The 25,365-nt window shown below is 35.6% G+C and overlaps 1 protein-coding gene across 8 annotated transcripts in view; it reads right to left on the reverse strand.

Moving 5' to 3' along the window:
- Positions 1-25,365, reverse strand: part of PMS1 (PMS1 homolog 1, mismatch repair system component) — a 116,906-nt gene that overhangs the window by 61,892 nt on the left and 29,649 nt on the right. For 5 of the 8 annotated variants that reach the window (XM_064373242.1, XM_064373243.1, XM_064373239.1 and 2 more), the window contains 3 exons: positions 22,454-22,636; positions 12,647-12,749; positions 97-260 (listed from right to left, as the gene is read on the reverse strand). In XM_064373242.1, the coding sequence (XP_064229312.1) occupies positions 97-260; positions 12,647-12,749; positions 22,454-22,636 (450 nt within the window). Of the gene's footprint in view, positions 1-96; positions 261-5,800; positions 6,187-11,475; positions 11,884-12,518; positions 12,750-22,453; positions 22,637-25,365 lie in introns of those variants that run through there. The other 3 variants (XM_064373246.1, XM_064373244.1, XM_064373245.1) reach the window with 3 other exon arrangements.

Here is a 25,365-nt window from a genome sequence, read left to right on the forward strand (position 1 = left end):
TAGTCATAGCCCATATCTAACTGATTTAGAAAATAAACATTGTTCTTTTTATTATATCATATACCAAAAATCTTATAAAAATAAAATAATGCTTACCTTGTTATGTACAAAAACAATCCTTAAGTCAGGTTTAAGGATACCATAGCTCATGAGGAGATCTTGGATCTTTTTTATTTCATCTTTACATTTTTTAGCAGTTGAGTAAAACTGCTTTCTTACAGGTAGATTCTTAAATAATCTTAAAGCAGTTACGGTTGTACCTATTGGCAGACAAGAGGAAAACATATTTAGATTTGGAAGGAACTTCACAGATCTTCAAATCCATATACAATTTGTAATTAACCCCTTCTATAACTGAAAGCCTCCTCCTCCAATTATAGAAACCCAAAGGCCCAACTTTGCAAACTATTCTGATTCCATGCTAGACTCTACTATTTGTAACAATACTGAACTATGAAGTATGACCTCTTCTATGTGGTCTAAACAAGCATAATCTTACTTCTATTACTGTGGGGAAACACGGGCTTACGAGAATGCAGTATCATAAGAAATCTGCCAGTGCTCAAACTACCTGGGAATGGTGCTTACTCTGGACTTCACAATCTATAGGAGATATAAGATTACACAGTGTATGTAATAACCTTATGTCACTGGAAATTCTTGCCTGAAATAATATCTAGTAATCTAGTTTAATTTACCTCATTTTCAACAACATTCAAAAACACAGAATAATCTAACAAAAGAATTCCCTTAACTTATAAATTAATTTAACTGAAAAGCTGAACAAAGGTGTAAATATTATACTGCTGTACTATCAGGTTAACCACTGGCTTTTACTCAAAAAAAAAAAAAAAAAAAAAAGACCACTGCCATATAAAATTAGGATTGAATGTTTGTCATAGCCATATACCATAGGTCCATATTTTCAAAACATTGAAGAATGAAACATTTTAAAACTACTAGTCACCAGTTAATCTCAGAGTTATGAAATCAATCTTCCCAGGTGATTCTTGTGAATGTACAGTCAGTGTAGAGAGTCATTACACTGAGGAGTAATGAAATAAATGTGTAGTGTAGTGTTTCTCAACCTTGGTAGCACTGACATTTGGCCAGATAATTTGTTGTGGGGGACTGTCCTGAGCATTGTAGAATATTTAGCAGCATCTCTGGCCTCTTACCCATTAGATGCCAGTAACATCTTCCCTAGTTGTGACAATCAAATATCTCCAGATACTGCTAAATGTTCCCTGGGAAACAAAGTTGTCCTGGTTGAGAACCACTGATTTAGTATTTAACAACGACCATCTTTTTTCTTTTTAAATAAAATAGAATAAAAAGATAAAACAGAGTGCATCACCTATAGTTAGAATAAATATGTCATGGCATTGTTTTGATTTGCTATATGTGAAATGGGTTGCTAGGTAAAATATATTTATTACTGTGAATCAGTCAAAAAAGCTAAACTTGCTGCAATAGGTCAGTCTTTGTCCTACTGCTTATAATATAGGGCAAAAACACAAAGAAAAGGGTAATCATAAAGAACATGTAAGACTTTGAAACCCTAGTGTAAAATTTTATGTAGTTTTAAAGTTCCAAGAGGAGAAAAAGAAATTACTAGTAGTTTTAAAGTTCTAAAGAAGAAACAAATGGAGATGTAGAATAGAAGAAAACTTTCTGGAGTTAAAGGCTTAAGTGCAGATTTCAAGAGCTTACTTCATTATAAGGAGGAATATCTTAAAAAGAAAAACACTACATTCTACTGGAAATTCTAAATTTTGAGGACAAGAAAAGAATTTTACAAACTCTCATACAGAAAGAACAAGTTTCTTACAAGAAAAGACTAACATCAAATTTCTCACCTATAACACTAGAAGACAATTTATAAACTATTAAGAAGAAATTAAGAAACTGACACTCAGGTATAGGGCAAAATAAAGACATTTTTGGACTTGCAAAGATCCAGAAGCATATCACCCAAATGTACTTGATGAAAATAATGGAAGATAAACTCTAAGCAAATGACGATAATATCAAAATAGAGATTTCTCCAGGTGTGGTGGGTGCACCTATAATCCCAACTACTTGGGAGCCTTAGGTAGTAGGGATGGCTTGAGCCCAGGAAGTAGAGACCAGTCTGGGCAACAAAGTGAGACCTCATCTTTAAAAAATAAAAAATTAGCCTGGCATGGTAGTACCTGCCATCGTGTCATGGGAGGCCGAGGTGAGAGTGTCCTGTGAGCCCAGGAGTTCAAGGTTGCAATGAGCTATGATTGTGGGTAAAATATATTTATTACTGTGAATTAGTCAAAAAGGCTAAACTTGCTGCAATAGGTCAATCTTTGTCCTACTGCTTATAATATAGGGCAAAAACACAAAGAAAAGGGTAATCATAAAGAACATGTAAGACTTTGAAACCCTAGTGTAAAATTTTATGTAGTTTTAAAGTTCCAAGAGGAGAAAAAGAAATTACTAGTAGTTTTAAAGTTCTAAAAGGAGGTGAGAGTATCCTGTGAGCCCAGGAGTTCAAGGTTGCAATGAGCTATGATTGTGCCACTGCACTCAAGCCTGGGTGACAGAGCAAGACTCTGTTTCTAAGGGGGAAAAAAACACATTTTATGATGACACGATGAGAAAATAAATGTGGTGAGCAAAGCATCTTAAAAGTTTGAATGTAAACAGAAGATCCTAATGTGGGTGCACTTTCCAATATAACTTAAATAAGGATTCATGAAAAGAAAGAGATATAATGTAAGAGAAAGCCTAACAATAGCTTGTAACTCAATGTTATAAACTATTATTAAACTATTATCAGCATTAGTCCCTTGGTTCTCACACTGCTATGAAGATACTACCCCAGACTGCGTAATCTGTAAACAAAGAAGTTTAGACTCACAGCTCCACATGGCTGGGGAGGCCTCAGGAAGTTTACATTCATGGTGGAATGAGAAGCAGGCACCTTCTTCACAAGGTGGCAGGAGAGAGTATGAGTGTATGAAGGAGGGACTGTCAAACACTTACAAAACCATCAGATCTCCTGAGAACTCACTATTCCTGAGAACAGCATGAGAGAAACCACTCTCATGATCCAATCACCACCTTCTCTTGACAAGTGGGGATTACAGGTCCCTCCCTCAACACATGGTGATTACAATTCAAGATGATATTTGGGTGGGGCCACAGAGTCAAACCATATCAGTAACACTGGTTAACTGGAGAAAAGGGGTGGGAATGAGGAGGTATAAAACTTACATGATCCTACATAACCTGGTCCATGGCTATCTTCTCTCCTACCAATGTCCTTCCTTCTGTTCCTACAGCAAGTCAGACTTTTTTGTTTCCACCACAGACCCTTTGTACACGTTCTTCCGTCAATTTGCCATAGCTAACGCCTTCAGATCTCAGCTTGAGTATGTCTTTTGAAAATCCATCCCTAAATGCCCTAATCAAGGCTGCTGCTTCTACACTGGAACTATGTTTCCTTTCTTTTTAGAAAATGTCACTAGTTGAAAAAACTTTTGTCTGCCTCCCCTCTTAGGATACAAGTAAGAGAGCAAAGGACTACCATGTTTACCATTATATCCCTAGCACCTTAAACAATGACCAATAATCTGTAGGCATTTAACAAAAAAGTTTTAAATGAATATATTGAAGAAAGAAAATAAGAGAAAGTAATAAAAATAAAGTTTGTATTTGAATTATTTATTTATTTATGGAAGACACATAGTACTTGTAATTTTTGAAAGGAAATTTACTATAAAAAATAAGATTGGAGGGAAAAGATCTTTGTTGAAAAAGACTAAAGGAAGGGCAATATTCCTATTTTGCTCACACTTGATCTTTTCCTGCTTTGTTCTTGATCAGGTCCTCGTCAGCATATAACATTACTAACGATTTTGGTGCTGGTGGGGGGTCTTCCTCTATTTTTATGTAGAGCATCTCCTTGGCTTAACTGCACACATCACTTCCAAAGGCCGGATTAAATTCCTTGGAACACCATGGTATTTCTCACTAGTAACACTTTGGTGCTACTATTCTTTGCCTTAGGAAAGTAAACAGGTCACTGCCAAATTTTGGAGCAGAAGCTGATGGAGATCAAGAAGTGCATGCTTTTAGCAATCACAGCAGGTATGCATTCTGCCTCCACTGCTAAACGGAAAACACATACACACCAGAATCCATACCAGATCCTATTCACAGAGACCTCACTTCATTCTTTGTTCTCCCTAGATGTTTCCTCCATTCTCATGTCATCAACTACTACCTATATGCCAATGATTCTTTTCACAGAAGTTGCAAGCAGCACTCACACTTTTGTGAATCTCTAAAAAAACCAAAAAAACAAAACACTTCCAATTTAACTATGATACACTGCCTTAACATCAGTCCTGTGCAACACATGAAATGGTCACATCACCCTCTCACTGCTTTGAAATTTCTTTACCCCCACAAATGTGGCAATTTCTTCTGGTGCCATCAATTTCAATGCTTTGCATATGACGGCAATCCTTTGGCATTTAACACAGCTTCACTTCATTTACTTGTGATTATTTCCCTTTTTAAGTGTCATAAAGCATTTGTTGCAATAAAATATGAAGATGTTTATTCCTTCAATCAACACATGAGTTATCAATATTGCACAAAACTCAATTGATACAGTAAGAACATACAAAATTGCTGTCTTTCCAAAAAGGATTTTGGGAGGCCATTAATTATAAGCCACAATTTGTTTTTAGGATGTCAAATGTGACAAAATGTGCATCTTAGAATTGATTAAGAGCTACACTAACTACTCTTTTAAGTTTTTTGTTGTTGTTGTTGTGTTGTTTTTTTTGAGACAGAGTCTGGCTCTGTCGCCAGGATGGAGTGCAGTGGTGCGATCTCGGCTCACTGCAACCTCTGCCTCCTGGGTTCAAGCGATTCTTCTGCCTCAGCCTCCCAAGATGGGACTACAGGCATGCACCACCACACCTGGCTAACCTTCGTATTTTTAGTAGAGACAGGGGTTTCACCATATTGGCCAAGCTGTTCTTGAACTCCTGATCTTGAAATCCACCTGCCTTGGCCTCCCAAAGTGTTGGGATTACAGGCTTTAGCTACCGCACCTGGCCTCTTTTAAGTTTTATAGACAGATGCTCACTCAGTATCTCCACCTGGTTATCCTCAAGGTATCTGAAATCAACCATACTCAGGCCAGAACTCATTATCTTCTTCCTTGGGTCTGATACTACACCTAACCTTTTTTTCCCCATATAACATCAACATCCAACGGTTTCCAAAGGCAGATACTACAGACTAAATTGATTGCTCCCTCTACTTCTTACTGCAATATTGCATAAGTCTAATAGGTCTATCTTATTCTATCCTAAAAGTCTCTCTCAAATTTATGTAAAGTCCTTTCCCTCCCCTCAAACCCTAGTAGTTCTAGTATCTCTTACAGTAAGACAAAATTTTAGTAGAAATGATCAGTTAATCTTGTAAATAACATACTAGTTAATTTTGTAAGTAACATCATATCAACCTTCTGCCTAAAATAAATTCCAATGGCTTACAATAGTAAGGTACAAACTACCTGTTATGATATAAAAGGCCCTTCATAATCTACCATCTATGCTATCATTTTCTAAGCTAAATCTACTGCTTCTACTACTCTAAATCCTCACAATGAACTCTGCCACATCATTCTTAGCACTTCGTTTTATTGGCTTTTTGGCTAAATAACTCTGTATTACTTTTAGTGGTTACTCTAGAGCGTATAACATATATTCACAACTTTATAACAGGATACCTCATTTACTCTTACCTTTTGTAAAGCTTGTGTCATACATTTTACTTTTCTGTTATAAACTCCACAGTATGCTGATTTTGTTTTAGTAAAATAAATTTTTAAAATACTCTGTCTTTCTATTTTTTTCCACACATTTTTTAGTGCTTTTCATTCCTTCTTGCAGATTCAGGTTGCTGTGTAGAATCATTTTCCTTCAGCTTAAAAACTCCGTTAGTATTTCTTATTGTGCATGGAGGCAGATTTTCTCTGTTTTATTTGTATGAAATTGCCTTCTTTTTGTCCTCATTCTTTAAAGGGCATTTTTACTGGTTATAGAAGTCTAAATTGAAGAAAAATTCTTTTTTTTTTGAGACAGAGTCTCATTCTGTCACCCAAGCAGCTAGAGTACAGTGGCACAATCTCAGCTCACTGCAATCTCTGCCTCCTTGGGTTCAAGCGATTCTCCTGCCTCAGCCTCCCAAGTACCTGGGATTACAAATGTGCACCACCACGCCCAGCTAATTTTTGTATTTTCAGTAGAGATGGGGTTTCGCCACGTTGGTCAGGCTGGTCTCGAACTCCTGACCTCAGATGATCCGCCTGCCTCAGCCTCCCAAAGTTCTGGGATTACAGGCATGAGCCCCTGTCCCTGGCCAAAAATTTTTAAATATTTAAAAGATGTCATTCCATTTTTTGGGGTTTATATGTTTCTGATGGGAAATCAGCTGTCATTATTTTTGTTGTTCCTCTGAATTCAATGTTATTTTCTTCTCTGGCTGCCTTTAATATTTCCTGAAAGCTGTAAACAGCACCATAATTTTATGAATCTCTAAAAAAGAAAAAAACACTTCCAATTAAAGTATAATATACTGCCTTAACAACAGTTCTGTCCAACACATTACTGGTTTTCAGTAAGTCAATTATGATGTGGTTAGCTACGGTTCTGTTTATTTTTATTCCACTTGGTTCTGTTTACTGTCTTTGGTATGTGACCTTACAACTTTTCAAAAATCTTGGAACATTCTCAGAGATTTTCCTTTTTTGTGTAATCTTTTTTTTTTTTGGAGACAAAGAGTCTTACTCTGTGGCCCAGGCTACAGTGCAGTGGCATGATTTTGGCTTACTGCAACCTCCAACTCCTGGATTCAAGAGATTCTCCTGCCTTAGCCACCCAAGTAGCCAAGATTACAGGCATGTGCCAAAATACAAAAAAAATTGGCTAATTTTTTGTATTTTTAGTAGAGATAGGGCTTAACCATGTCGGCCAGGCTGATCTCAAATGCCTGACCTCAAGTGATCTGCCTACCTCAGCCTCCCAAAGTGCTAGGATTACAGGTGTGAGCTACCGTGCCCAGCCCTCAGATATTTTCATTTCAGATTCTGTTCTGCCCCATTCTCTCTCTCTCCTGAGATTTCAGTCACATGTTATACCATTTAATGTCGCCACAGGTCTCTGATGTTCTTTCTTCATTCTACTTTCGGTGCTTTTGTGTACATCATTTTTATTGACCTGACTCCAATAAGTCCATCCAATTAATTCTTCAAACATAGTACTTTTTTCATTCTAGAATTTCCATTTAGTTCTTTAGTTTCCATTTCTCCATTGAAATTTGCTACCTTCTTACCAATTTTGACCATCTTTTCTTCTAAATTCTTTAACATAAGTTTATTTTTTTAAAGTTTTTGTCTGTTAATTCAAACATCTGGGTTATTGGTGAGTTTGTTTACACTGTTTTTTCTCTTGATTGTGGATCCCATTTTCCTTTTCTCCAGTCTCTCAAAATTTTTATTTTTGCCAAAACTTGTGTATAAAAGAACAATAGAAACTGAAGAAGAAAATATTTTCTCCCAGAAAAAGTGTTTTGTTTCCTGCCAAGCAAGTAGGGTGAAGAACAGATCTCTTCAATCTAACTAGGAGTTATCTGAGTTGAACCTTTTAGTTTCGGTTCACCTCTGGTTTCAAATGTCTTTAAGATGGAATCAGGCCTCTTCCCCTAGCAAGGCTTTAAGATCTTTCTTTCTCTAGCTCAATCCTAATTTTCTTCATCACTTTTTACTCAACAAAAGTCCTGCTGAGATTGTGTGTGGGGTGGACTAGCCCTGTTTGAGGATCCCATATTCCAATCAGTCATGTCAGCCCACAAGTGGCTATTAAAAGTTCAGCTGGCTTCTCCTAGTACCATAAAAGATCCCTTATTTATAGAAGGACTGCTCCTTTATCCACCTATTCCTCCAGACTCAGTTAATGCTCCCAGGGATGCAAATGGCCCCCAGGCACTTCTTTTCTAGGAAGAGGTAGTCTTTCTCTTGGGCTTAGTTCATTTAAACTTCTCTATGACACAGTTCTTCATAGTTTAACGAATACAATTTTAAAAATTATGCTTTTCCTCCATTGCTACACAGATAGCAATGGTCTCTTGAAATCTGTATCCATCACTTTTCTCTTGCCGAAAGGTTGTACTCCATGTCTTCTTACCTACCATCTTCAAACTCCTACCATCTTCAAACTCAAACGTCATCTTTTCTGAAAACTTGCTAACCTCTCTCTAAGCAGTCAGTGGCTTCATTTTGTCATTATTCACTCATCTGTCTTCCCCAATAGTCTGTAAGTTCCTAGATGACAAATATAATGGCATGCACTAGACAGAAGACAGAAATCAAGAGGGCAAAATATAAATGTGTATATGAAAGTAAAAAGAGATACCTGTTGATTTTTAAATATATGTTATCTATCTAGGACCACACTATGCCTAATCTGTATATTGATAAATTATTGCTTCATCACTTAAAAATATCCTGTGAAACTAAATTGAGAATTATTACTATTATTTGAGATGGAGTTTTGCTCTTGTTGCCCAGGCTGGAGTGCGATGGCACAATCTTGGCTCACTGCAACCTCCGCCTCCCAGGTTCATGTTATTCTCCTGCCTCAGCCTCCTGAGTAGCTGGGATTACAGGCACCAGCCACCACGCCCAGCTAATTTTTTGTATTTTTAGTAGAGACGAGATTTCACCATGTCAGACAGGCTGATCTCGAACTCTTGACCTCAAGATCTGCCCACTTTGGCTTCCCAAAGTGCTGGAGTATGAGTCACTGCATTCAGCCAATTGAGAATAATGAGAATTATATGTTTGAATAAAACATACTGATGGAAAAGTCTTTTCTGATCCCAAATGAACCCTGTCTCAAGAAAAAAAACAAAAACAAAAACAAAAACAAAAAAGAAATGTGCTTCCTTAAAAGTACCAAGTAATATTGGCCAATAGGGAGGAGGTCCCATTATACTATTATGTTTTACAAGAAAATCATTCAGCTCTCTAACTTTAGCACATCCTACAAACACCAAAATTAAACTGCAGTCTTGTAATATGCTCCCTGTTATATTTTTACATGATCCTATGGTATGCCATTTATTAGAATGGCAGCTATTTATATTCCTAATGTAAAGGTATGGTTGCTTGACTACATCAGAATGTTTTCTTAAAATATTTAATGAATAAAAGTTCCATTCTTAAAGTAAGATGAAAAGATCTTTTAATACATGCACAATCACACACAGTAGGAATTTACAAAGAACATGATGTTCTACTCTAGTAACACGGCGGGGAAAGGAAATACCTTGATCAGAGCCCTTTAAATATACTTTTGATATATGAGAAATTTCTAAGGCAGAAGTACTGAAAGGTATTAAAAGAATTTGTCCAGGAGGGTAAATCAATTTAGAAAGCTTGATACTGATTACCCAGGGTAAAGGGAATAGATGCGATGACAGAAAATGATAGGACTAACACAAAGAATTTACCCCATGTACTTGGTACAATAATCTAAAAGATAGAGATTTTTCTTTTTAGTGTAAAAAAATGCTTTAAAATGGAAGTGAACAGAAGATAAGGGCAACTTAAGGTGACATACTGTTAAACACATAAGTCATTTTAAATGGTTAAATTAATTCAGAAAACAAATATCTACATCTAGAAAAGCCAGAGCTGGAATTTCTAGTAAACTATTTTTAAACATTTTAAAATATGTTTTATAGGCTGGGCACGGTGGCTCACGCTTATAATCCCAGCACTTTGGGAGGCCAAGGATGGCAGATTACTTGAGGTCAGGAGTTTGAGACCAGCCTGGCCACCATGGCAAAACCCTGTCTCTACTAAAAAAAATTTGCCAGGCGTGGTGGCACACACCTGTAATCCCAGCTACTTGGGAGACTGAGGCACAAGAATTGCTTGAACCTGGGAGGTGGAGGCTGCAGTGAGCCAAGATCATGCCACTGCACTCCAGTCTGGGCAATAGAGTGAGACTCTGTCTCAAAATAATAATAAAATATGTTGTTTAAAGGGGTAACAAATTTTATAATGCCTAAATAAAATTTTAAGTTGTTTCTTTATCTACAATTATGTCACCCATAGATATCATTATATCGGATAATATGAAACGTAAATGCTAAGCAGGGATGTTCACTTCACAGCAGAAATTAGTCCAAGAACCCTACATGTACAGGTATAAATTAGGATGGTTGAACTGTAATTTTATCTTACGCAGAAAATATTTAAATGGAAGCTAAATGACAGCTGGTGAAATGTGAGTATGTGATTCAATCACTCAAAAACTATCAGCACTAAGGTAATATAAATATAAAAGGCTTTTGAAAGTATTTGTAGATACATATAATGTCCATCTAGAACAACTTAAAATTAAGACTTTGATTTTCTGCTGTTTTCCTAACCAATCAACTATAATTAGGTGAAAAAACTGAGTTATGAAAAGCAATTAGTAGTTTTGTAACTACTGACCTTCTAAGTATTTAATCTTGTTTCTTGAGATAAAAGAAATATACTGAAGAAAATAAAGTTCATTTATTGACGACAGATATTCCTTAATATGCATACCTCACTTATTTAAGGTAGAAGACTGAGGTCAGCAGGAAAAGGAAAATCAACAGCAAAAGGGCAAAGATCAGATGGATTCCATATCTAAGGATTGTTATTTCATAGTTCCCATGGAGATGAATAAAGAAAAGCAAGAGAAGCATGAGTGATGCAAAGCCATTGGCCATCCAGATTAGACTGGTTACTACTAAGATAAAAATAAATTCTTTTAAGTTTTATAAGGCGACTAGATTACTTCAAAGTACTCTACTGGATAGCCACTCAAATATCTCCCAATGGTTTCCTAATTTGAACTAGTAAGAACTGGGGTCAGAGTATTTCTAGAGAGGAACCATATTTTAAAAATGCCTTCTCTCTGTCCTAACCTTTGATACATAATAAAAGAATTATAATCTATTGTTTTTAATTAAAATATATGTAATATTTGTATTAGTCTATGTCAAATAAAATAGCTGTTAGACTTGAGCTCATTTTCATTAAATGAATAAATGAGAAAAAAAGTGCTTTGTCTTAGGAGTTTCTGTTAACTTTTCTTTATGTGGAACAAAAATATCAACTCTAATGGGCAAAAGTAATCAGTAATTAAGCTAAGTATTTACAAAATAAGAAAAAGAGTGAAAGAATTTGGTACCAGTATTAAAATGTAAGAAATTTATATTTTATATATGAAATGAAGACAGAATTCATTTGAAAAAAACAAACTCAATAATTTGACATTAAAATTGAAGGAAGAAACCACAGAAAATATACAGTATAAACAACAACAACAAAACCCACAAGTCCCTTTTCAGATCTAATAATTATTTTGAACATGACTCTAAAGAAGTAATCATTTTAACAGTCTCTTAATCATCCTATTACTAGACATTATTAGAAAAAGATTAAAGGATATACGTGAAACTCAAGCCTAAAGAGATCTTTTTTACCCTTGTAAGTAAATAGTTTTTAGAGAAACGTAAAAACATAAGATATCAGCTAAACGTTATCTCAGCACTCTGGGAGGCCAAGGTAGGTGGACCGCTTGGGTTCAGGAATTTGAGATCAGCCTAGGCAAAATAGCAAAACCCTGTCTCTACTAAAAGTACAAAAATTTGGTGGTGGTGTGCACCTGTAGTCCCAGCTACTTAGGAGGCTGAGGTGGGAGGATCACTTGAGCCTGTGAGGCAGAGATTGCAATGAACTAAGATGATGCCACTGCAGTCCAGCCTGTGTGACAGAGTAAGACCCTGTCTCAGGAAAAAAATAAATAAATAAAAAATGAAAATGCACTGTGAGAACCAAGTGTATAGAAAAAAAAAATGCCACGCAAAAAAAAAAAAAAAAAAAGAAAAGAAAAGAAAATGTAAGGTATCAATTAAAATGTAATAACATTACATAAAAATATATAAAACACTATATAACTACATTACAAGTAGAAACAATAATTAATACATGTATTTGCTTCAAAATAATACAGAAAAGGAAGAAATGGGTGAGGGTATTACATGAAAGAACTGTAGCAATGAGCTGATAAATTACTGAAACTGAGTGATAAGTGCTGTAACTTCTTAAGCATATGTTTAAAGTTTTCCATAAATAAACAAATATATTTTAAATTATCTATTTAATCATATCTTGAGGGTATGGCTTATTACCATTATTACCAAATCCATTATGTTTTATATGTTTCAATAAAATATTAACCTTCATATATAAAGATGACACTGGTGATCCAGCACTGGTAAAATAAATACTCTTAGTTTTTAAAGAAGAGTAACTAGTCCATGGAGGTGTCCAGTCTCTTATACAGTTCCTTTTGAGAAAAATTCTAAGTATTTCAGAAATTGGTGGCTAGAGTAAAGGCTGAATGTTTACTTGGAAGTTAACTAGCCTTTATCAGGGCCAAGCCCAAAGCAATACATTTGTACTGAAGGAGTAATTTTTTTTTTAAAAACAAACTATTAAGACAGAAAAGGTAAAAAATGTTTGTATACAAAGTTGCTCTCTTACCTTGACCAAGATGTGAAGGTTTCTGAGAAAGTATGTGGCCACTGCCATCTAAAATATACTGGGTGCTAAAATTATCAGCAGCCGTCCTTGTTGTAATTAAAACCTGGGGAGAAAAAACCATCTAATAAAACTAACACTTTAGATATTGCAATGGGTTCATTATCAAAGTAGATTTGAAATAATTACTGCATAATATATTTACTCAATATTGTATTTTACCTAATAAACATTTGTGACCAGTTCTTTTGTAATACTCCTTAGAGTTACACCAATAAGCAATAGGCCAGCTTATACTTTTTATGAAGCAAATTACTGTTTTGAGTATTTCACTTTATTAAAACACTCGTACACAAACAAGTATCCCTGAAATGCCTATTTGTATTATATGCATTATATGACTTATGTCTGTGAAAGCAAGTACTTCAACTGTATTAAGGGAACTTGCTTTTTAACAAACTATTTCTATAAATTTGTTGGTAAATGAATAATTATTTGGTAAAGTGATCATTCCCTCCCCTCTTCTATATTATGTGTAAAACTGGACTTCTGTATTTCAAGTTTATGTTCCAAAAAATAAAATAAAATTTAAATTATACATATGGATATTTTTTCTTAAACCTGAGCTTTAAACTTATTAAGTATAAATTTTTTTTAACTAAAAATCTTTAAAACATGTAAGCATATGTTAAGAAGACATTTCATTCGGCATGAAAATATTTCCTCAGATGTTAGTCATAGAAATATAAATTTTGGCCGGGCGCGGTGGCTCAAGCCTGTAATCCCAGCACTTTGGGAGGCCGAGGCGGGCGGATCACGAGGTCAAGAGATCGAGACCATCCTGGTCAACATGGTGAAACCCCGTCTCTACTAATACAAAAAAATTAGCTGGGCATGGTGGTGCGTGCCTGTAATCCCAGCTACTCAGGAGGCTGAGGCAGGAGAATTGCCTGAACCCAGGAGGCGGAGGTTGCGGTGAGCCGAGATCGCGCCATTGCACTCCAGCCTGGGTAACAAGAGCGAAACTCCGCCTCAAAAAAAAAAAAAAAAAAAAAGAAATATAAATTTTAAGGTGTCTGCCCTCTTTTGAGCTAGGTTCATCCTCAGTTATTTACTTACCCCATGAGATAGGTTTGGAAGTATAACAATAATAAAATATACCTTTGTCAGAAAGAAACAAAGTGGTGAGTGGGGATGCTGGCAAGGAAAGCACTAGGTAGAAGGTAGTCTCCTCACACACCTGGTGAGCCAATGATGACCCAAAATTGGGAGTAATCTTTCTTGACCATCGTTATATGCAGAACTGAATATTCTAAAGTAAATCTATATAATTTAGACACCATAAGGATCCAACCCCACTGCTAGAACTTATCTGAATCCAGGTGGGTCTACACTTGATGGTTCTGTCACCTTGCACTAACCAAGCAGATTTATTGTAGGGCCTACAGCTCTGTGGAACATGTTGGTACCATGCAGGGAATATCAGAGCAATAAAAAAGAAACAGCTTCTCTAGCTCACAGTACTAGCGGAGGACATTAGATTCTCTCTGAAAATAAAGTCTATACAACTCTTAAGGGGCGCTATGTCAAGCTGCTATTACTGTGATACTATTCCCAAAAAAAGCAGAACTGAAAAACTATGAGTTACTGAGTACTCTTAAGGGATCTACTTCTTCCAAAATATATTAAATGGTTCAAAAGCTGTGTAATTTAGAGGACAGAAACTGCTAGAGATTTTCTTTTCTGTGTTTAATTATTCCATAATTATTCCTTTAAAAACAATTCTACATTTAACCAACTGCTTTTCCAAAATGCCAAGGTTAACTGAATTCTATTTCTCTTCTTCAAAGAACTAGCCACATGACCTAAAGTTGGTGTCACCGAGCAAAGGCAGCTCTGGAACTCTGAGTTCCAGTACTAACCCTGCCAGTGGCTTCTAGATGGTCCAGAATAAATGATTACACATATCATCTTTAAGGGAAGGGTGATAAGATGAAGATGATGCTAATACTTTATAAGGTTACATGGGATTTTGTTTCAACTACTTCAAAGCATCTTACAAGATATTAAAGGGCTCATCCTTTAAACATATTAGTGAATAGCAAATATATTCCAGACTACATGAAGAAACTGAAGTGCTAAAAAGCAAAATAAGACCTTAGTGCTCATAACGCAACATTTACGTTAAAGTGAAAAAAACCCTCTATTTTCCAACATTAAAATTTTGTAAAATTACAATTTATAGATTATGAAAATTTATTTAGATAGGAAATGCTTTGGAACTCATGGCTAAAGACAGTAAAGCATAAAGCAAACACATAAGGGTATTTCATAAACTTATGAAATACAGTGTGTTCCTCAGAGGAAGGAAAGGGAATTGTATTTCAAGAGTTCGTTTCATCATATGACCCTGTGTCCAGAGCAGGAAACTTTTTTGGACCAGGCATAGGTTCAGAAAGCTAATGAATTCAGCGTTTGAACCTGCAGTAACTCCACCATCAGGAGCATCTCTAACAGTACACACTATTACTGGTGATTCTTACTAGAGACATTGTGGAATGGTGAGAGAGAGAGAATCTCGTGATGTCAAGAGAAGAAATAAAGAAAACCAGTATTGTAAAAGGAGAAAACCAGTATTTTAAAAGGAGAAGTTTTAGAAGTCCTTAGAGAACCTCAGAGGCTATCAGTTATTAAAACTGACTCTTGTCCAGTTTACTGAGTTTCAAGAAATTGTAGTATCATTACAAAATTAAAATTACATAAAAGCATTTAAACTTTAGATAAACATAGTTTTTCTTCAATGTTTAGACAAAAAGTAAAGAAAAAATATATACTCTGATAATTCGAGTAAAAATCCTCTTGACAAAAATTCATTTAATTATGATAAAGCCTTTTGAGTTTTTGGGAGGCTAACTTTTAGATGAACATTGACACAAATATGAGCCTAAAACTAAAGGTTTTTATGATTCAAGTGAAATACAGACTTTTGCCTGAATGGCTGAAATGTTTTCTTTTCTGCATGTGAGTATGCCTGCCTGCCTGTGCAGTATATACAAGTATTGTGCACTAATTAAAGTACTCTGACTGTAGAACTTGTTCCCAGACACCCACTATGGGGAGTCTAGCAACAGGGAGATCTTAGCCCTGGCTTTTCTCCTTTCAACAGAGTTCCATCACCTGTGAGGAAGCTGCATTTTGGAAGTAAAATATTCAACTGCTTTGAACCTTCCCACACCTATTCTGACTGAAGCTCTACCATTATAGCTATAAAGGATATAGGAGACCACCCTATACTGTGGAAAAGGAGTCAGGAATCCTTAGCAGCTTAGAACCATCATAATGATGCTAGGGGCTTCCCCTGACCCTTTTATAACATGTAGGCCCACAAATAAGTGAGTCCCAACTTCCATCTTCAAAACAGAATGACTCAGCTTCTCATTCTGCTCCTCTAAGCTATGGAGGCCTAATGTGATGTTATACAAAAACAAACCTACAGATCCTACATTATCTCATCACAAAATTATACAGCTGACCCTTAAACAACACAAGTTTGAACTGTGCAGGTCCACTTACTCACAGATTTTCTGCCACTAGAAACAGCAAGACCAATCTCTCCTCTTCCACCCTTTCCTTAGCCTACTCAACATGAACACTTAATGAACGGCTTCTATTTAATAAACAGAAACATATTTTCTCTTATAATTTTCTTAATAACATAAAACTAGCTTACTTTATTGTAAGAATATAGTATATATAATACACGTAACATACAAAATATGTTATCTTTTGGTCAACAGTAGGCTATTAGTAGTTAAGTTTTAAAGGAGTCAAAAGTTACATGTGAATTTTTGACTGCATGACGAAGGGGTGGGGTAAAGGGTATGCACCTCAACCAGTTGATATTTAAGGGTCAATTGCATGATGAGTTTGATATGGTCAGAATAATATTCAGTACATTGTAACCATTTAAATGGTAGATGAATGAATCAATAAATATAAATGTTATACAGAGGATGACTAACACTTCTGAGGAAAAAACAAGAGAAAAAATGAACTAATACTACAGGATAAAGACATTTGGTGAGAATTTGAAGGAATTTACCTAAAAATGGCTATTACATTTTAGAAAGGACTTCCCCCAAATGTGGAAAAGTATACATAAACATTGAATGTTGAGGTAAAATACTGTTTGCAGAAAGGAATAAGCAAGTCTAATGATCTTATCACCTATATGATACAGCAGCATACTACTTTTCACATACAAGTCCAAAGTAGAAATAACTTTCGTCTGTATGCACACGATATTCAAGACACTGTAATATGTACTATTTTATTTGATCCTCACTTGATTTAAAAAAGAAAAAAAAAAGATTCTCAGAAAACTTAACTACTTTTGGCCTTTGGCCAGGTCTCCTATCCAAACACTCAGGATTTACAATTAGCCTTTATGACTCCTACTTCAGAATTTGTTCTTTATTTCTCCTAAAACCAAAGTGTAATTTAGCATCCATATAAAATCCAGTTCAAAAATGCTGTTAGTTTCTTAAACATTTCTTTGATAACACATATAAAATATCAACCTAAAAAGGAATAAAATATTTTATGTGTATTTTATGATAGGAATAATAAATACAAACAATCTTTACAAAAATTCTTATGAGAAGGTCAAAACAGGATTTTCACTATCTCTAATTCAACCCAGTCACTGTGCTTAGTAATTAGTATTAGTAATTAAACATTAAAGATGTCAAATATCTCAAAATTACTACTCTACAGTCAACAATTTCAAGAAGTTATGCTTGCTGATGTGATTTTAAAGAAAACCATTACCAGTAAATTTGTGTCAGTTGCTGATATACTTACACTCATCACAGATCATGAAATCAGTAAGTCCATTTTTAAACACCAACAGTTTACCCTGTAGATATAAAAAGAATGCCTGCTGGGCACAGTGGGTCATGCCTGTAATACCAGCAATTTGGGTGGCTGAGGCAGGAAGATCGCTTGAGGCCGGGTTTTCTAGCCCAGCCTGAACAGAGTAAGACCTTATCTCTACAAAAAAATTTTTAAAATTAGGAACAACAAAAATAAAGGTTTACTCCTTCGAACTGTTTAAGGTTGGAAGTTATTTTATAATTGACAAATTAGGAAAACTGACCATTCTAGTATATAAATAAAGAACATAGAATTAGATATATTTTAGATTTCTCCAGCCAATTTTGCTGAAAAGTCTAACTTAATTTTTCTTCTTAATTATCAACATTTTAAAAATAAAGAGAAAGTAATTTCAACAACTGGAGTTATGGGTGATGGCTGTTCAATAGTGTGCCCAATTACGTATCAATCCACTGAGCCTGGGATGGTCTACAACCCTATGACTTTAAATTATATGCATCAGTTTGGTAGATAAAATAACCAAATCACTAATTTTTATTGTGTTCACTGTAATTTTCATCTGAAAAGTTTCACAATAAGCCAGTCATGAAAATGTATTTTTTCTATATATGAAACCTCAATTCTGAGTGCTAAGGAATATTCATTCAATTTAAAAACTGAACTTTTTTCCCCCCAAAAAAGTAGCCATTAAATAGGTCTTACTCAAAAAAATTTATTTTTAAATGTAACTGACTTCAACAAACATACAAAATTTCCTGTTTTTCTGAAATACTATTCATAGTCCTCCCATATAAGTTTCAACTCACCTACTCCTAACAACTTAGCTATTGAACTTACCATTGCAGGCTTGGGTAAATTTGTAAATCATTTAATATTTAATATGGAAGTGTTTTTAAACTTTATAAATACATTTCTAATCATGCTAGTAAGGAGGTAATATAACCTACCATGGAAAACTCACTAATAAAAGGCATGAAATTAGAACTGAATTCTGGGTTTTGCCTTGAACACAGTATGTATCCCTGTATAGGTTACAAATTTCGTATTTCACTTATTTCACTGTGTACAAATCCTCTGAAATCAACTACCTAGCACAGCACCCTGCATGGAGTAGACAATGAACATTATTTGATTATTAGAGATGGAGTTTTAAAGTTGAGGTAAGAAGACTTAGCATTTGGCTTCACAAGACCTCAGTTTCCTCATGAGTACTATGAAGAGACTGAAGCACAGAAGACCTATATTGTAGGCTGGTTAATCCATGAAGCTGATTCTGAGATGGAGATTAGTGAGCAGGCAGCTTATTTGGGGGTTCTCTGGGATGATCACCAGTGGGCATAGGGCAATGCTGTCCTGAACTGGGACCTTTATAACCCCTCAACCAGTCATTGGATGCAGGTGTAAGGCAGTTCTCTTCAGCTGCAGTAAGGGCAAGCTCCAGAGCGAGACTCAAGGGTGAGTCACCAACACTTTTGGCAGCTGGGGGCTGACTGCTCAGTCCTGAAGTTGGGGAATCTAATGGTGTACTAGAGCCCCTACTACTATCAGAGTTCCTTCCAGCTAGCTCTGTATTTCCTTTAGCTTTCAGGTATAACCAAACCTAAATCATCACCAAAAACTCTTTTGACAAAATAATACATACTGTAAGATTTCATTTATATCAAGTTCAAGAACATACAGAACTAATCTGTGTTGACAGAGGTCAGAGTAGCAGTTACCTCTGAGGAGTACTGACTGGGAGTGGGTATGAGGGAACCTTCTCGGGTTCTGATAATGGTCTAAATCTTGATCAGGAGTACACATATATAAAAATTCATTGTGTTGTTAGTGTCTGTGTGTGTATACACATGCATACATACACACATCTATATACGATTTTCCCAAAGACCTGTAAGAAAGGAAACTCCATAAAATACTGTTAGTATTTTCTAAGACAAACAAATGCTTGGCATTGCAAATATTTTTTTAAAACCTTATAGTTATCTATTATTGTGATACTCTAACAATTGTTTTGTAATTCTGATGAGCAAAATTATTTTATTTATACTCAAGGCTACTTGAGTGCTTAAAAATAAAACAATGACAAAATGATAAACTTGCCTATGAAGTGGGTTTAAGTAACCAAATAAGGAAACAAGATAGAAAGTGACCAATGGACAAAGACTTACAAAATTGCCATCTAAACTCAGAACTACAGTGAAGATTTGAATAAATCACATGGCTCTTGTAAAACATATTTCTAAAAACCAAGTATAGTGCTGCCATCTAGCAGGCAAAGCTAATTGTGACCAATTTTGGCTCTGAAGGGTTTTATATACACATATCTTGCAGAAAATACAGAAATATCAAATAATCTTTTTTGACAATAATCTACCAAATAAAGCTTAAAGCCTATCTGCCAAGTTTGAACAACAGCTAAAAAAAAAAAAATCAAATACTTATGTTCTAAAACAGAAAAAAAGATGACTTCTAAAGCAGCCACTAACAGCTAAACAGTATGGGGAGATTCAGAGGTTCCCAGGTGCAAACACCATTCCATTTTAAAAACAAACTCTTTGTACAAGATCCAGGGTTGTAGATTCCCATTTATAGTCTTGGGGAGAAAAATGGACAATGCCCAGTTGAACCTTCTAGTCACTCTTCTCCAAAATCTATTTGGAGGCTCAGTGAACTCTAAAGCAAGTGCTGAGGAAAATAGAGAGGTACACAGCGTGCTACATTTTGGATAGAGGTTTTAAGAGTACACATAATAATTTCCCTTTAATGATGTCTAAACATCTGAATTCTAATAAACAAGGGCCCCTAGTCCTCCATGCTCTAACAGCAAAATCTCCCACTTAAACCTCATCTCCTTTGCAAATTTTCTGGCCTACTTAGGACATCATGTTATACAGAAAGAAAAGTGCAAAAGTAAAAAACTGAATACAGATGGTCACCAATTTAACAATGGTGCTACTTACACAGGATTTTTTGACTTTGCAGTACTGTGGAAGTGATATGCATTCAGTAAAAAGTGGTGGATACAATAGCGATGCTGAGGCAGTGAGCCACTAGCTCCCAGTCAGCTGTGTGAAGATGAGGATAAACAACAGATCCTCTCCAGTATACTATGTTGCCAGATAATTTTGCCCAACTGTAGGCCAAGGTAAGTGCTTTGAGCATGTTAAAAGTAGGCTAGGCTGAGCTGTGATATGCTCAAGAAGTTAAGCACATTAAATGCATTTTTGATTTACAATATTTTCAACTTACAAAGGTTTAATCAGGAATATATTCCCTCATAAGTCAAGGATAATCTGTACTGAGCTGGAATCCTATCCACAAAAAAATGGAGAAAACCTACGCTATACTATGCCAGCACTTCAAAGGAAGAAGGGTTGAGGGAAGACTACAATGAACCTAGAGACTATATCACTCCTGGGAAGACTGGACTACTAAACAGATGTCCAAAGACCAGAAGAGAAGACAGCAACAATATCTCACGTCTGTGCCACTTTTTCAGAACAACAGGTATGAAGTCTTATCATTTCACTGTACTGGAACATTCTTGCTTAAATAGGGTCTGCCAGCCTAAGCACAAATGAAGAATTACATGGCTACTGGGCAACTTTCAAATAGCTCAAGAGACCCTTACAATCATCCTATCACTCACTGGCACATAGATACTGTCACCCAATAAAAGAGCCCAATACCCAGAGTAATAGTATAGCACAAAAAAAGTAGTACAGTCAGGTAATCAAATACAACTGCAATACAAAGAAATGAAGAGATCAAGGTTCTAGATGGGCTTTGCCACAAACTAGTTATAAAATCTGGGGCAGAGACAGTATAGTATAACTGGTACTATGGAACTGACTGTGCCAAGCACTAAACGCAGGAGTTTATAGACACTGAGCACCTAACCCACAGTCAGAAGGGTAGAGTTCTTGGATCCAATCTGCCCTTAACTAGCTATGGTTTAGACCAAGTCAATTCACATCTCTAGAGCATAATCTCACTAAATGTACTGATTAGAGTGGTATTTCCAAAGTGTAGTCCACAGAACAAGCAAACAAACAAACAAAAATGATATGCTTTCTCAATAAAAGAATTTCATGGTCAAGTAGATATAGGAAAATGTACCTATACAGACCACCAGCCTTAGAGATTTACAAGGTGCTTGAATATAGTAAAGGCTCTGAGAAGTGCTACAGTTAAATATCTGTTTAATTTTCAAATGCAAAACACACTTTGCTGCTCTTCAAAAAAATTTAAGCACAGTTATGATATGACATAGCAAATCTACTTCTGGGTATATACTCAAAAGAAGTAAAAGCAGAGACTCAAACAGATATTTGTACACCAATGTTCACAGCAGCATTATTCACAATAATCCAAAGGTGGGTGGAAGTAACCCAAGAGTCCACCAGTGGATAAACAGATAAACAAAATGTGGTATATACACATGATGGAATATTATTCGGCCTTAAAAAGGAAGGAAATTCTGATACATGTTACCACATGGATGAACCCTGAACACATTACAAGAGAAACAGGCCAGATACAAAAGAACAAATAATTTATGAGTCCATTTACATGAGATACCTAGAATAGTCTAATTCATAGAGACAGAAAGTAGAACAGTGAGTGCTAGGGGATGGGGGAAAGGGCATTATTGTTTAATGGGTACAGAGTTTGGGATAATGAAAAGGTTGTGGAGATGAATAATGGTGATAGAGACACAACAATGTGAATGCAGATAATGCCATTGCCACTGAATTGTACAGCATTAAAATAGTTAAAATGATAAATTTTATGTTATACATATTTTACCATAATAAAAATATTTAAAACCATACTTCACCAAATACCAGGTTAGTTTCAATTGTAACATTCAGTGATTATGAAATCGCTAAATAACCAATATAATTACCTTACCTCAGCTACACAACAAATTGACCCCAAGGCTTCTCCACGAAAACCATAAGTTGTTAAATTTTCAAGATCTTCATGACTATTTATTTTTGAGGTATAGTACTTCATTGCCATCACAGGTGCATCAGCAGCCTTGATACCCTCCCCGTTATCTCGCACCTCAATTTTATCAAATCCATAGTTCTCCTATAAAATGTCAACAAACAGTTTTAGTATATAAAAATATTAAACTGTTATCACACTTAGAAAGAAACACAAGTGAAAGAATTTTGACATTTTGATTTACTTTTATGGAAACATAACATTATAGAAATAAGAGTTTAAATTCTTTTTTTTTTTTTTTTTTGAGATAGAGTCTCACTCTTGTTGCCCAGGCTGGAGTGCAAAGGCGTGATATCAGCTCATGGCAACCTCTACCTCCTGGGTTTAAGCAATTCTCCTGCCTCTGACTCCCAAGTAGCTGGGATTATGGGCATGTGCCACCACACCCTGCCAATTTTTGTATTTTCAGTAGAAACAGGGTTTCTCCATGTTGGTCAGGTTGGTCTCGAACTCTTGACCTCAGGTGAACTGCCCGCCTTGGTCTCCCAAAGTGCTGGGATTACAAGAGTGAGCCACTGCGCTGGGCCAAGAGCTTAAATTCTTTAGCTCTACTAATTTCTAGTTATGGTGCAATAGGCAACTCCCTTGTTTTCTCTGGACTCAATTCAACTGTAGAATAAGGAGGTCAGGCTGATCTTTAAGGTTTCTTTTCACTGTTTCATTATCATGGGTATTTACAATATACCATAATTTGTTTAAACTTGACTAAAAAAATTATTCTGAATTACATATACCTTTTATATATATGGCCCCCAAACAAAACAAAACAGAACAGAAGTCCATCAGCAACAAAGAAACACATATTCTAGTCAGGAAGAACCTAGCAAGTATCATTATTCAACTTGATTTTTATTTATTTATTTTTGTTTTTTTGTTTACTCATTTTGCTTTTTTCTATGGTAGGAATCAACCTGATTTTTAATACTTTCTCCCTTATTGCTCACATAAAAATCTATAGCCATCCAACAGGAAACTGCTGAGAAAACACCTCTAATTTGGCAAACCAGTGAGTTCTTAATTTGAAAAAAAGTCAAGTTTTTTTTAGATACTTTGTCACTCAGGCTACAGTACAGTGGCATGATGATAGCTCACTGCAGCCTTGAACGCCTGGGCTCAGTGATCCTCCTACCTCAGCCTCCTGAGGTGCTTGGGACTACAGGTGCACGCCATAGTCCCTAGCTATTTTTATTTTAATTTTTTGCACAGATGGGGTCTCACTTTGTTGTCCAAGCTGATCTCAAACTCCTGGCTTCAAGCAATCCTCCTGTCTCAGTTTCCCAAAGTGCTGGAATTACAGGTGTGAGCCATCACATCAGGCAAAGAAAATTTTTTCAAAATCTCAATTCACAGTTTTGTATTCTAATACTAAAAATATGCATACATAACGAAAACAAAATTTAAATTCCCATGGTGTTCATTTGTATGAACACCATAGTCTAAATCTGGTAGCCAACTTCCTTAATAAGCCTGACTCTACTCCACAAAGTCCTATGTGTATGACCATAGATGCAACTTATAAAGGGGGAAAAAAAATCTTTCTATAATCATAATGACTCCAGTATTTAAAATAATATTATGTCTTTCTAATAACCTAAAATGATACAATACTGTATATGTCAGCAATTTTTAGATAAATAAGATATACAAAGCACTGGAGGGAGACACCTAAGATTTTGTTCCTCACACCTCTCTCAATCTAAAATTAAGTTTCGCTAGGCGCAGTGGCTCACGCCTGTAATTGCAGCACTTTGGAAGGCACAGGCAGGCAGATCATTTGAGGTCAGAAGTTTGAGACCAGCCTGGTCAACATGGTGAAACCTCGGTCTCTACTAAAAATACAAGAAATTAGCTGGGCATAGTGGCACACACCTGTAATCCCAGCTACTCAGGAGGCCAAGGCAGGAGAATCGCTTAAGCCTGGGAGACTGAGGTTGCAGTGAGCCAAGAATGCACCACTGCACTTCAGCCTGGGGAACAGAGTAACAGTCTGTCTTTTTTATTAAAAAAAAAAAAAAAAAAATCAGGCCGGGTACAGTGGCTCATGCCTGTAGTCCAGCACTTTAGGAGGCTGAGATGGGCGGATCACTTGAGGCCAGTAGTTTGAGACCAGCCTGGCCAATATGGTCTCGAAATCCCGTAATAAGAACACAAAGATTTGTTTGGATGTTTAAAATAGTACCATCACATTTAATTAACTAATTATGAAAACATACCTAGTCAGGATAGCTATTATAGCATAAAACCACAATAAAACAGGTCTTATTATGAAGAGCCACACATTTAAGGTGTGTATCTTAAAATTCTACAAAGCAAATACTGTTTTAATGTCAAGAGACTAAAATTTACAGCCAGATTAAAATATTTAACTTAGTTTTATAGAGGACTTCTGTTGGCTTTGTAACACCATTTTAAAAACCAGTTTTTCTTCCAGAAATGTTTAAGAAAAAGATGTTTGCCTGCCACAGATTATTAAGTGAACTCTGTCAGCTATAACTATCTAATCCTATTTAATTATTATCAATAGTACTCCAATCAGACTGAACTGACTATATGAAATACCTAAGAAAAACAAATTGTCGTTCTTTGGATTTAATTTAATGTACTTTTTTTCACATTTATAAAGCTTAGAGTGTATTAAAAACAGAACAAGGTTTGATATAAAAGAACGATTCTCAAAGTATGTTCCAAAACCCACCAGCATCAGCGTCAACTAGAAATTTACTGGAAATGCAAATTCTCAGGCCCCACCTAGACTATGAAGTTCTATGAGTAAGGCTCAGTAATGGTTTTAGCAAACATCCTAAGTTATTCTG

Source organism: Aotus nancymaae, unplaced genomic scaffold (assembly GCF_030222135.1).
Source record: "Aotus nancymaae isolate 86718 unplaced genomic scaffold, 86718_ANA_hifiasm-v0.15.2.pri h1tg000008l, whole genome shotgun sequence".
NCBI classification, from domain to species: domain Eukaryota; kingdom Metazoa; phylum Chordata; class Mammalia; order Primates; family Aotidae; genus Aotus; species Aotus nancymaae.